This window comes from Papio anubis, chromosome X (assembly GCF_008728515.1).
Source record: "Papio anubis isolate 15944 chromosome X, Panubis1.0, whole genome shotgun sequence".
Lineage (NCBI taxonomy): Eukaryota > Metazoa > Chordata > Mammalia > Primates > Cercopithecidae > Papio > Papio anubis.
The window spans coordinates 93,212,798-93,225,853 of record NC_044996.1 but is presented as its reverse complement, the minus strand read 5'-3'; the positions used below and the strand labels follow the sequence as shown (position 1 = coordinate 93,225,853).

Genomic DNA, 13,056 nt, shown 5'->3' with positions numbered 1-13,056 from the left:
TTGTATATACTGCATTTTGTTTATACAGTTATCTGTTGATGGGCACTTGGGGTTTTTTACCTTTTGGTTATTGTGAATAATGATGCAAAGAATGCTGGTTCAGAAATATGTTTTGACTCCTTGTTTTCAGTTCGTTTGGATATATTCTTAGGAGTGGAATTGCTGGGTCATATAATTCTCTGTACCAGGACTCCAATTTCTCCCCATCTTCTCCAATACTTATTATTTTATTATTATTATTATTATTATTATAGCCATACTAGTGGGTATGAAGTGGTAACTGATCTAATGATGTTGAGTATCTTTTCATGTGCTCTTGGCCATTTTTATATCTTGGAAGAAATATCTATTCAAGTCCTTTGCCCATTTTTTTAAATTCCTAATCACAAAGACATGATCCTTTGTTTTGTTTTGTTTTGTTTTTTTTAGACAGTCTTGCTCTGTTGCCCAGGCTGGAGTGCAGTGGCATGATCATGGCTCACTGTAGCTGCCACCTCCCAGGTTCAAGTGATTCTCCTGCCTCAGCCTCCCAAGTAGCTGGGATTACAGGCACATGCCACCACGCCCAGCTAATTTTTGTATTTTTAGTAGAGATGGGTTTCACCATGTTGGCCAGGCTGGCCTTGAACTCCTGACCTCTGGTGATCTGCCCATCTCTGCCTCCCAAAGTGCTGGGATTACAGGCGTGAGCCACCGCGCCTGGCCTCCTTTGCCCATTTTTAAATTGAATTGCTTGTCTTTTTGTTGTTGAGTTGTAGGAGTTATTTGTATATTCTGGATAGCAAATCCTTATCAGATATATGATTGCAAATATGTTATCTTATTCTGTAGGCTGTCTTTTCACTTTCTTGATGTCCTTTGATGCACAAAATTTTTAATTCTGATGAAGTCCGATTTATCTGTTTTTTCTGTTGTTGCTCATGCTTGTGGTGACTGTTGCTACATCCAAGGTCATGAACATTAACTCCTATGTTTTCTTCCAGTTTTATGGTTTTAGGACTTAAATTTAGGTCATTAATCCATTTTGAGTTAATGGTATATGGTGTGAAGTAGGCATCCAACTTCATACTTTTGCATGTGAAAATCCAGTTGTCCCAGCACCATTTGTTGAAGAGACCAATCTCTCCCCCCATTGAATGGACTTGGCACTCTTGTAAAAAATCAGTTGGTGGCTGGGCACAGTGGCTCACACTGTGCAAGACTTGGAAGACTTAATACTGATAAGATGTTAATACTAGCCAAAGTGATCTACAGATTAAACACAGTCCTTATGAAAATTCCAACAGCCTTTTTGCAGAAATGAAAAAGCTAACCGGGTGTGGTGGCTCACGCCTGTAATCCCAACACTTTGGGAGGCTGAGGTGGGAGGACTGCTTGAGCCCAGGAGTTTGAGGCCAGTCTGGGCAAGAGTGAGACCCTGTCTCTACAAAAAAAAAAAAAAAAAAGTAGCTGGGTGTAGTGGCACATGCCTTTTAAATCCCACCTACTTGGGATGCTGAGGTAGGAGGATCACTTGAGCCCAGGAGTTTGAGGCTGCAGTGAGCTTCAAACTGCAGTGAGCCAAGATTACGCCACTGCACTCCAGCCTAGGCAACACAGCAAGACTGTGTCTTAAAAAAAAAAAAAAAAATTGGCCATTTGACTTTGTTCTTTTTTTTCTAAGACTGTTTTGGCTATTCACAGCCCCTTGTAATTCCGTATGAATTTGAGGATCAGCTTTTTCATTTCTTTTTTTTTTTTTTTTTCTTGAGACGGAGTCTCGCTCTGTCGCCCAGGCTGGAGTGCAGTGGCGTGATCTCAGCTCACTGCAACCTCCGCCGCCCAGGTTCAAGTAATTCTCCTGCCTCAGCCTCCCGAGTAGCTGGGATTACAGGCACAGATTACCATGCCCGGATAATTTTTTTAAAATGATTTTTAGTAGATACGGGGTTCCACCATGTTGGCCAGGCTGGCCTCAAACTCCTGACCTTGTGGTCTGCCCTCCTCAGCCTCCCAAAGTGCTGGGATTACAGGCATGAGATACCACACCTGGCTAGCTTTTTCATTTCTGCAAAAAGCCTGTTGGAATTGTCATAAGGACTGTGTTGAATCTGTAGATCACTTTGGCTAGTATTAACATCTTACCAGTATTTTCTTCCAGTCTATGAACATGAGATGCCTTCCCATTTCTTTAGATCTTTAATTTCTTTCACCAATGTTTCATGGTTTTTAATGTACAAGTCTTTCTCTTCCTTGATTAAATTTATTCCTAGATATTTTATTCTTTTAGATGCTATTGTAAATTGAATTGTTTTCTTAACTTCATTTTGAATTGCTCATTGCTAGTGTATAAAAGCACAACTACTTTTTATGTGTTGATCTTGCACCTTGCAACTTTGCTGAATTTATTAGCTCTATGCCTTTTTGATTTTTTTTTTAAGAGAGACGAGGTCTCATTTTGTCACCTAGGCTGGAGTGCAGGGGCACGATCAAAGCTCACTACAGCCTCAAACTCCTGGACTCAAGGGAGCCTCCCACCTAAGCCTCCCTTGTGGCTGGGAGTACAGGCACACATCACCATGCCCAGCTAATTTTTAACATTTTTTTGTAGAGATGGGGTCTTGCTATGTTGCCTAAGCTGGTCTCAAACTCCTGGCTTCAAGCAGTCCTCCCACCTCAGCCTCCCAAAGTGCTGGGATTGTAAGTGTTGGCTACCACACCCAGCCTGAAATGCCTTTTCTGCATCAAATGAGATGACCATGTGTTTCTCTTCCTTTGTTCTATTAATGTGATGTTATTACATTGATTGATTTTCTTATGTTGAACCATTCCTGCATTCCTAAGATAAATCCCACTTGGCCAAGACGTATCCTACTTTTAATATGCTGTTGGATTTAGTTTGCTAGTATTTTGTTGGGGATTTTGCATCTATATTCATAAAGGATATTTGTCTGTAATTTTATTTTCTCGTGATGTCTTTATCTGGTTTGGGTAGGGCCAAACTTTTCAGTATGGGTACACTCATCAGCAATCTTGGATGTACTTTGTTAGTTGAAGCAGCTAGGAGTATTTCTAAGAGTTGTTCCATTGATTGTCCAAAACCTCTACTCAACAGTAGCTTGTGTTAAATGAGGTTAAGATGCCAGAAATTCCATGGTACAGTGTAGGCAGGGGAATCCATTGTTTAGGGCAATAAGAATGTTGGAATCGATTAGTCATGTGTAACACATTCAACTCACCCTTTTGACTATGTGGACATTGACATTCCTTTCACAGGACTTTGAGAAATACACTGTGGTAGGGACTACCTAAGTGGTCATTAAACTTGTTTCCTCTTCCTCCTAGGGACAGATTTAGACTACATTTGTCAGTGTCCCTTACAATTGGGTATGCCCATTATCTGAGTTCTAGCTAATGGAATATGAGAAGTGATGTGTGCTACATCCGGCTCATAGTAACCTCCCACATGGTCTTTTCCTCTTCTGGCTATTTAGGATGGAGATGACAATAAATACAATGATGACCATGTTTTGAAGACGGCGGACCTTCTAGACAGAAAGTGCCTAGGCCTCTGAATCATCACTTAGAAGAGGGAAACTCAATTATTAACACCTGTTTTGGAATACTACAGAAGCAAGAAGTAAACTTGTCTTAAATCCCAGAAAATTTTTTTCTGTCTCAGGAGCTAGATTTACCTTAACTAGTATATGAATGAGTACCAGTATTATAAAGCATTGAAATGATTTATTTCTGCAGATGAGGGTCATGGTGAGAAATCATGAATGGGCTCCCTGATTTCAATGGAGGTGATAGGTTCATCTCCAAAGAGAAGTTGGGTCTCATTCTTATAATGGATAGCAGAGCCATAGCAATAATCAGGTTTGACCTCTGGAGGTTTGTAACAGTCGATAATTAAGGATAGTTTCCCTAGGACCAAAATAGGTAGCCTGATAAAGTCCTAGTTGTTATATAACCCCAATAATCTTCTACTCTGGAAAATGGAGGCCTGATCTTGTCCTCAAAAATGTGGCATCCCAGCCTCTTCCCCAGTTCATAGACCAGAGCCCCTTGAATGAAGGGGAGGGTCCATCTGAAGAAGGACCTTGCTACACTTTTCACAAGTGTGTATGGCAAAATCTCCCTCCTTGCTTTCCTCACAGATACCTGCAGCCACAGTCACTGTACACTGGGGACAGGGAAATATCCAGGCTTTTTGAAATAGACTGGATATTGGTTCTGAATTAATGTTAATCTCTGGTGATCCAGATTGCCGCTGAGGCCCATCAGTCAGAGTGGGATGGGGTTATACATGAAGTTTTGATCTGAGTCTTTCTTACACTGGGCCCAGAAGAAATCCTGTGGTGATTTCTCCAGTTCTTGGATATACTATTAGAATCTACACAGTATAGATGGCATAAAGGGGAGGAGAACTACAGCTGAAGAGCAAGTTAAAGACTCAAGAAATGGGGGATAAAATTGGAGGTGGCAATATCGTGGTAACAGAAGTCCCAGGAGCAGAGAAAAATAAAAATGGAAAAGTGGATCTATTTTGTGAATTAATGGCTGAGCATAGGACTCCAAGTGACCCAGGCAAGCTGAGCTCCCCATGGTGAGTTGTGTGTTAACTGTCTCATCAAGCCATGAAGTTATCTATGTGCAGTAGCACTCCACCAAATAGAATATAGAGTTATACAAGCAGGCCTAGAAGATGAATAAGCTGCCTGAGCAAGTGAGTCATACTCCAATCTGCTGTACTGCCATCCCTCTCTCACCCACACCTGAAGCCTCATGGGGAATTCCCTGTGACCAGGTGACTAAGGGATACAATATTCTATTCCAGCTTGGTTTATACATGGCCCTGCACGATATGCTGGCCCTGCTGAAGTAGCTAGCTGTAGCGTTACAGCCCTACTTAGGGTTGATCCTGGACAGTGAGAAGGGAAATTCTCCCAGTAGAACAACTGCCAGGTCACATAGCTGGTCAGAGGTATAGATAGGTTTCCACTGTTTCATGAGTAATTGTTAATGATTCGGCTAAATAGTGAAGGACTTGGAAATAACAGGACTGAAATATTATTGACAAGGTCTGAGGAAGAGCATATGGCTGTCTCTCTTGGAATGGGGAGAGATATTCATGTCCCACATAAATGAGCACGAGAGAGAGTCCACTGCAGAAAAGGAGCTCAATCAAGTAGACAGGTAGGTGTCCTGTTCTGTGATGTCAGTCAGCCTCTTATCTGTCACCCTTTTCTTTGCCCAATGGATTCCTGAACAAAATGGCCATGGTGGCAGGCATGGAGGTCATGCACGGGCTCCAAAATATGGACCTCCACCAAGACCAATCTGGCTATAAGCCACTGCTGAGTGCCCAACCTGCCAACAGAACAGTAACCCAAGCCCCCCTATGGAACTATTTCTTGGTGGCAGCTGGTTATAGACAGGACAAAATGAAAAAACCCACTGGACTCCCAAAATTCTACTGGCAGGAAGCAAACTGGGGAAACTGTTCAGCTGCAAACGTGCTGCCTTTCATGAAAAAGGAAGGCACGGAGGGTAAAACCAAGAGGTCAGAGGGCAGAGCCTTAGAATATTATACCCAGGCCTTGACATCTAATCAAGAAACTTCCATTTTCCCAGCTGGATTTCAGAATTGCTTTAGACCAGTAACTCCTTTATGTCTCCCATTTCCCCTCTTTTTGAACTAGAATGTCTGTAGTAGTCGTTCTATGGCTATTCCACCATTGTACGTTGGGTGTGCTGGGGACAGATAACTTGCCTCTTAAGTCTCATAAATCAGCTGGGCACGGTGGCTCATGCCTGTAATCCCAGCACTTTGGGAGGCCAAGGTGGAAGGATTGAGCCCAGGAGTTTGAGAACAGCCTGGGCAATATAGTAAGATCTCGTCTCTATAACAACATAAAAATAAAAAATAATTTTTTTTTTTTAATTTTTTTTTTTTGAGATGGAATCTCCCTCTGTAGCCCAGGCTGGAGTGCAGTGGCATGATCTTGGCTCACTGCCAGCTCCGTCTCCTGGGTTCAAGTGATTCTCCTGCTTCAGCCTCCAGATGCCTGCCACCACACCCGGCTTATTTTTTGTATTTTTAGTATAGACGGGGTTTCACCATGTTGGCCAGGATGGTCTCGATCTCCTGACCTCGTGATTCGCCCGCCTCAGCCTCCCAAAGTGCTGGGATTACAGGCGTGAGCCACAGTGCCTGGCCAAAAAATAATTTTTTACAAAAAAAAAAAAAAATTGTCTCACAAATCTAAAGATGGAGACAAATAGTAGTTAAGAAGCCATACTCAAAGAGCCTCTTTCATATATGGGCCTGATTTAGATGTTCTGGATTTTGGGGCAATGCTGTGATTGGATGAGACTTTTAGAGACTCTGGGAAGTGGTGAATGTATTTTGCATGTGGAAGTAACATGAATCACCAGGACCAGTGGAAAAACTATAGTAGTCAGTCTCCAAGATGACCCCCAATGACCCCCCCTCCCCCGCCTCCTGGTATTCACACCTTTGTGTAATCCCCTCCCATTGAGTGTGGCCTGGACCTAGTAACTGACCTACTTTTTTGTTTTTGTTCTTGTTCCCCCGCCTCCCCCAGAGTTTTCACTTGTTGCCCAGGCTGGAGTGCAATGGCACGATCTCGGCTCACCACAACCTCTGCCTCCGGGGTTCAAGCAATTCTCCTGCCTCAGCCTCCTGAGTAGCTAGAATTACAGGCATGCGCGACAACACCCAGCTAATTTTGTATTTTTAGTAGAGATGGGGTTTCTCCATGTTGGTCAGGTTGGTCTGGAACTCCCGACCTCAGGTGATCCGCCCGTCTCGGCCTCCCAAAGTGCTGGGATTACAGGTGTGAGCCACCGTGCCCGGCAGTAACTGACTGACTTCTAACGAATAGAATATTGCAAAAGTGATGGGATGTCATATCTGAGATTAGGTTATAAAGACTATGAGTTCTGTCTGGCATGTGGGCACTCTCCTTCTATCTCTAGCTCATCTTACTTGATTGCTGTGATGAAGCAAGCTGCCATATTGTGAGCCACCCTATGATAAGGTGCACGTGGCAAGGAACCTGAGAGTGACCCCCAGCCAACAGCCAGCAAGACTGAATATGCCAACAGCCACATGAGTCAGCGTGAAAGCAGATCCTTCCCCAGCCAAGTCTTGAGATGACTGTAGCCCCAGCTCACACTCTGCTGGCTGTGAGACCCTGAAATAGAAACTCAGCTAAGTTGTGCCCAGATTCCTAACCACAGGACTGTGAAATAAAATGTTGTTTTAAGCCACTGTTTTTGAGGTAATTTGTTATGTAGCAAACATATAACCAATAGAGATAAGCGTGGAGGTTATGCACCTTGGCAATATGAACTTCTAACCTACCAAGGCCACTGTGGCCCTAGCATTGCTGAATTCCCAACCTACCAACAGCAGAGATCAACACTGAGCTCCCACTGTGAACTATTTCCTGATGGCAGGCTGATTACTTTGGACCCCTTCTGTCTAGCACAGGCCTTAGGGTCACAGAGATTTGGTGAAAATCCCAGCTCTGCCAGGCTGATACGCCTAGGTGAGGCCTGTTTTCCTAGGGGTCTGTTTCCTGTGTCTGTTGGGGACTTTGTGAAATATCTCAAATGGAGCTGAGCACCCAGGTGGAGGTTCACAAGGGGCTGTTCCCCTCCCTTTCATGTGAGTGCCCCAGGGGCAAGAACCCTGTTCCTCTGCTTCCTAACTCCTCTTCTCCCATCACAATTTCAGGTCTTCTGGGAAGCATGGCTAGTTAGCGTCTGCCCCTTCAAGGACCCACTGACCATGTACCTCAGACCCCGGGCGCCACTCCCAAGGGGTGGTATCCTGTACCACTGGACTCTGCAACGGAAAGGAAACAGAGTTCATATGCACAGTGTGAGGCTCCAACTGATGCTCCTACCTCCTTCTTTCTAAAACTAGACTGCGGGCCCTTGGCCTGGAAGTGGAAACAGACTGAGGCCTAGGCCTTGCCTTCCCTCCAGAAGCTCCAGAGCTTGGGGGTGGGAGGAGAGACAGACCTATTAATCTTAGTGTTTCAGACACCATGTAAGGCACAGGTGGAGGCACTAAGGAGAAGGGGAAGAAGGGTTCAGTTGGGCCTGAAGGAAGAGTTTGGGTAAAGTCCTTAATAGAAGTGATGTCTCTTCCCATCCCCTTGTCACCTGCAGATTCAGGAGCCATCCTGAGGGATATGGCAACATTTGGGAGGACTCGGCAGCTAGGTGATATCTCTATAATAGAAAATGACTTTGAGGTGAGAAGATACCCACTGCTTCCCTGACCTCCTTCTCCCCAGCTCCTTATCTGAGGTGAAGGGGGTCCCCTGAGCCAGTCCCCCTCCCTTTCTAGGGGAGTGTCTGGGAAAGAGGGCAGATTTGGAACCAGAGAAAGCTCTCTGGAAGGGGTTAGATTTGATCTGGGTCTTGCAGGATGATGGCTAGGGCCTCTCCTGCAGAGTTCATGGAATGCGTGTCTGCTGTGAAGGAGACAGTGTGTGAGGGATGCGACAGGGATGTGCCAACATGGTAAAGGTGGTCTGAAAACTGGTGAAGGATGGGCCTATACCTGGGAGGCCCCCAGCCAAGCAGTTCTCTAACCTGGGAGTTGCTTCAGGTTGTAGGCACCATCTCTTCCTCTCCTGTCTGGCCACTTCCTGTGGCTGACTGCCTTGGGAGTGGTCAAGTGCTGAGGCTGAGCCCTTTCCTGCCCATCCCAGCTCTCACACTCACCTCTCCTGTCAGCTCCTCCAACCCCCTTTTCATGATCAATTCCAGCCAAAAGGTCAGCCTTTTCCCCTGGACTGAGACCTGGAGTCAAACTGGACCCGGCAGGGTTGTCCACGGACTCCCATCTCTCTCCTTACTTATATAGCCTAGGGTCCCAACTGGGAGACTAGATGAAAGCAGGGCTGAGCCAGACCCTCCCACCAATCAAAGCTGCCAGAAGAGGGCGGCTTTCTTATTTACCACTAGGTTCCTATCAACTGTAAATATTGGGAAGGGGGAATGAAACCCATGAACGTTCAAATGAGAAAGCAAAATAAGAGTGGCAGTGTGCTAAGCTCCTGGGCTAGGAATCAGGACCCAGCCTTTAGCCTTCAGCCTCCTCACAGCCCCTTGAGAGAAGGGAAAGCCCTTGAGGCAGGCATGATGGGAAGCTGACTGGCTTAGCAGGGCTTCCATGCTCTTGCTTCCTCCTTTGTATCCTCATATCATGGGGCAGACTCCAAACACACAACACTCAAGACCACAAAGAATGGTTCTTAGCCTTTGGAGGGTCAAGGATCCCTTTATAAATCTGATACAAGCTGGTTAGTCTTCTTGTCAGAAAAACACATGCATGCAAACACCCACAAAAACATGTAAACAATCTGTTGATGGTCCCTGATTTAGTCCAGCACCCTCATCTTAAAGACTTTGGGACTCAGAAGGGAGATCTTTCCAACCACTATGGGACCATTAATGGGCTTGAAACCACTATGTTAAGTGAAAGAAGCTAGACACAAAGGATCACATATTATACGATTCCATTTATGTAAAATGTCCCGAATAGGCAAATGGGATGAGGGGTAAAGGATGCCTAAGGGATATGGAGTTTCTTTCTGCAGTGATGAAAATGTTCTAAAATTTTTTTTTTTTTTTTTTTGGCAATGATGGCTGCACAACTCTGAATATACTAAAAGCTATTTAATTGTATACTTTTAAGTGGGTGAACTGTATGGTATGTACATTGTATCTCAATAAGCTGTCTTTAAAAAGTGAACTCAGGGGTTGCAAATGACCACACATCTGAGCTTTAGTCCCCATTCATCAGGGGCATAACCTGTGGAGAAAAATCAGGGAATTATGCAGTATATGGGTTAGACAGGAAAACATTCTAGAAAGAACGAGATTCTATGTATAATCTTAAGGGCAATAAAGCATCATGGAAGGTTTTAAGCAGTATATAATCAGATCTACACTTTAGAAATCCCCCAAATCACTGAATTGTACATTTCAAACAAGTGAATTTTATGGTATGTAAATTATATCTCAATAAAGCCATTGAAAAAAAAAAAAATCCCTTTGGGAGCTTGAGGAGGATAAACTGGAGGGCATCAACTGGGGGAGGCTGTGGTGTAGGAGTCTGGGTGAGCGGGCCAAGCCCATCTGTTTGGACTTGAGGGAAAATGGCTTGGGGTTAGTCAGGGGAGGATCAGAACGTCTTGCCCAAGGTTAAGAAGCTGGTGGAACTTGATTTCAGAACCCAGCGCTCCCTGGCTTCAGCCCTAGTGCTCCCGCCAGCACTACAGCTGCTCCACTGACTGGTGATGGAAGCACTGTCCTCCCCGTCTAAGAGAAATGCACTTCAGAAACATGTTTCCAAAAAATGTTTCTAAGGGTTTTATTTCTAACAAGAGGAAAATAATAAAATAAAATTAAAATAGGCTTCAGTTGGAACCAAGTTTCTTGTTTTGCTTTTTTTTTCCTTTTGAACAAATTAATTACACACCAACAATCTTTTTTTATTACAACATGAACCCAGGAGGAGGAAAGGAGACAGGGGAGGACAGGGAGGGAGGATTGAGGTGGTTGTGAGGACAAGCACCAAAAGCTTTCTTCAGATCACAGGGAGCCCTGTTCAGCTCCCCAGCCAAATTCCTTTAAAATAAAAAACTGTGAGCACGGCTATGTGAAGTTTCCTCCTCCTGGGTGGAACAGTCAGGGGAAGGGAGAGGGAGAAGTGGGTAGGAAGGAAGGAAAAGAGGGGAGGAGAGTGGGGGCAGGGGTTAGTGTAGCATGGCCTGGCCAGGACCAGAACTGGGGAGAGAAGGGAGAGGAGAGTCCCCCAGTTTGCATATACACTGGCCTTGTCTCTGGAATGGTGATGGCCCAGCCCCAGCCACCCCCCTGCCCACCAGCCCATCCATCTATCTGCCTCAGGTGTCTGGGAATGCTGGTTAGAGGCTACCAGGGAGGGAAGACTCCAGGGGCTGGCCCCCAGGAGCTGAGGTCTGAACAATACCTTGGAGTCAGAATACAAAAGTCAAGGGACTCAGGAGTGGGCGGGTAGGGGGGATGGCCACCCCCCTACCTGCCCACCCCCTAAGAAGCAGGCTTGATGGTCAGAAAGAGGATCCTTGAGGCCGAAGGGGGGGGGTTTCTGTCAGGGTCTGTGCTAGGCTCAGCCACTGTCACAACTGTTGCTGAGGCGGCTGCTGTGGGCAGGGCAGATGCAGCCGGGGAGTCAGAGTGGAGAAAGGGGCCAAGGGGCCTGAAGTGGTCCCTTCCGCCGGTTCCAAGCCATTCTGGTTCTCCTGGGTGCTGGGGCTGCCAGTGGTGGGGATGGGTGCAGGGGGGCCCTCACCCCCAGTCTCCTCCTCCAGCTCTTCCTCCTCCTGGACCTCCTCAGCCTCTGGCCCTGAGCTCCGTACCCTCTTTGGCTCTAGCTCCTCTCGGGCTGGGTCATCGCCCTCCCCACCCCGATCCACCTTCCGCCGCCGCCGCCTCTCCAGGGCCCGGCCCCGAGCCCGACTCCCGTGACGCTCTGCCTTCTCCAGCTGTGATTACAGATAGGCAGAAAGACAGGTTGTGGGCCAGTGGTCAGGCCTGGGTTCCCTACTCGGTCTGACCTCCTGGCCCGGCCCATGACCCCTCTCCTCACCTCCAGAAGTGTGCGGATCCTCTCCAAGTCTGGGGGCTGTCCAGCTTGCAGCAGCTGCCAGATGCTGTGGTTCTCATCCAGGGTCACCTCGAGCAGGTCCCCCTCCATCATGAGCTCCTCCAAGGGGGCCCGGGTGGCCTCAGGCAGTTCCAACACAGGGCCAGTCAATTGTGGCAACAGCGAGGACAGCAGCTCCAGATCTAGGAGGTTGCAGAAACAAGCTGTGTTAAGAGGCTGCCCTTGGTCTTATCCCCACCACTACAACAGAGCTGAGGACTACATGGGTCACTCTGGTGATGTGCAGTCAACAGCCTACCCATACCACACCTAGACCTACCTCTCTTACCTGAGCCCTCCTCCAGGGCTACCTTCTCAGGACTGGTCACACTGTCTCCATTCTCCAGTAAGCCTTCGACCTGCGAAGGAGAGCAAGAATAGGTAGGGGTGACTGAACTGAAGAACCAGGCCCTATTCTTCCTCCCCCAACCCCAAACTTGAGACCCTCCGCCTTCTGGAGGAGGAGGGAAGACAGGCTGCCAACAGGGAGCAGAGTCTAGGAATCTGGACAGATGCAGAATGGAGTAGGAAGGCTGGTCCAAAGAAAACTGAAAATTGGAGAACAAGGGGCAGGGCCAAGCCTAAACCGGGGTAGGGGCTAGGAGACAAGAATCTGAGGACAAGAGCTGGGCTGAGTAGCTCACCTTAGGCATATCCTTGCCACTGCCCTCTCTGAGGGGGTCAGAAGCAGGGGCTGCAGGGTAGTTAGGAGGCTCCTCAGGTCTGGGTTCAGCCTGTAGCTGTTGGCGGAGCTCCGTCAGCCGTCCCAACAGAGCAGTCACATCTTCAGAAGCCAGAGCCTGCCTGGCGCGGCCTTGCCAGCTGATGGCCCTCTCTGTGAGGCACTGCAGGGCCTCGCCCTCGGGCAGCCGCACAGGCAGTCTCTGCAGGGCTACCAGCAGTGCCAGGATGGTCTCCAGGCGTGGGCGCCTTGAGCGCATACACAGTGGACACAGGAATTTGGTGTCCCATTCCCACCAGGCCAGCAGTAGGGATGAGGTGGGATTGGGCCTCGGAGAGCTGAGGAGGCGAGGCACTGACACACACCGCCCATGGAACCAGTCCTGACACAGGTCACACTGCAGAGCTCCCGCCCCAGCCGGCACCTGCCCACACACACAGATAGAGGTTGTAGAGGAAGCTGTGGTCGATGATGCCAGTGGACTGGGCTTGGCCGAATTGGTGCGACGCAGCTGCAGGATACCCTCCTTCTCCTTCTGTTCCCCCTCCTTGAAGGCCACGATCTGCCATACCCAGGACAGGAACAAAGTGGGTCAGCAGCCTATCCCTTCCCTTCTCTGCCCCCGCCCCCCCTTAACACCCCTACTCCCAAACCA

At 47.4% G+C, this 13,056-nt stretch overlaps 1 protein-coding gene and 1 long non-coding RNA gene across 16 annotated transcripts in view; one reads left to right on the top strand and one right to left on the bottom strand.

Moving 5' to 3' along the window:
- The window catches only part of KDM5C (lysine demethylase 5C), a 66,386-nt gene that overhangs the window by 22,569 nt on the left and 30,761 nt on the right, over positions 1-13,056 (bottom strand). For 3 of the 13 annotated variants that reach the window (XR_001898536.3, XR_001898534.3, XR_001898533.3), the window contains exons 23-25: positions 12,364-12,963; positions 12,000-12,078; positions 11,663-11,862 (exon numbers count right to left, since the gene is read on the bottom strand). Coding sequence is in view for 8 of the 13 variants with exons in the window: in XM_003917750.4 (XP_003917799.1) it covers positions 11,193-11,558; positions 11,663-11,862; positions 12,000-12,078; positions 12,364-12,963 (1,245 nt within the window). In the remaining 5 variants the exon portion in view is untranslated. Of the gene's footprint in view, positions 1-9,287; positions 11,559-11,662; positions 11,863-11,999; positions 12,079-12,363; positions 12,964-13,056 lie in introns of those variants that run through there. The other 10 variants (XM_003917750.4, XM_009197637.4, XM_009197643.4 and 7 more) reach the window with 7 other exon arrangements.
- The window catches only part of LOC103880750, a 115,787-nt gene that overhangs the window by 82,243 nt on the left and 20,488 nt on the right, over positions 1-13,056 (top strand). Inside the window, exon 5 of one of the 3 annotated variants that reach the window (XR_002519527.2) lies at positions 6,985-7,276. The exons of the other annotated variants lie outside the window; for them this stretch is intronic. This is a non-coding gene — a long non-coding RNA (uncharacterized LOC103880750). Of the gene's footprint in view, positions 1-6,984; positions 7,277-13,056 lie in introns of those variants that run through there. 3 annotated transcript variants of the gene reach the window in all.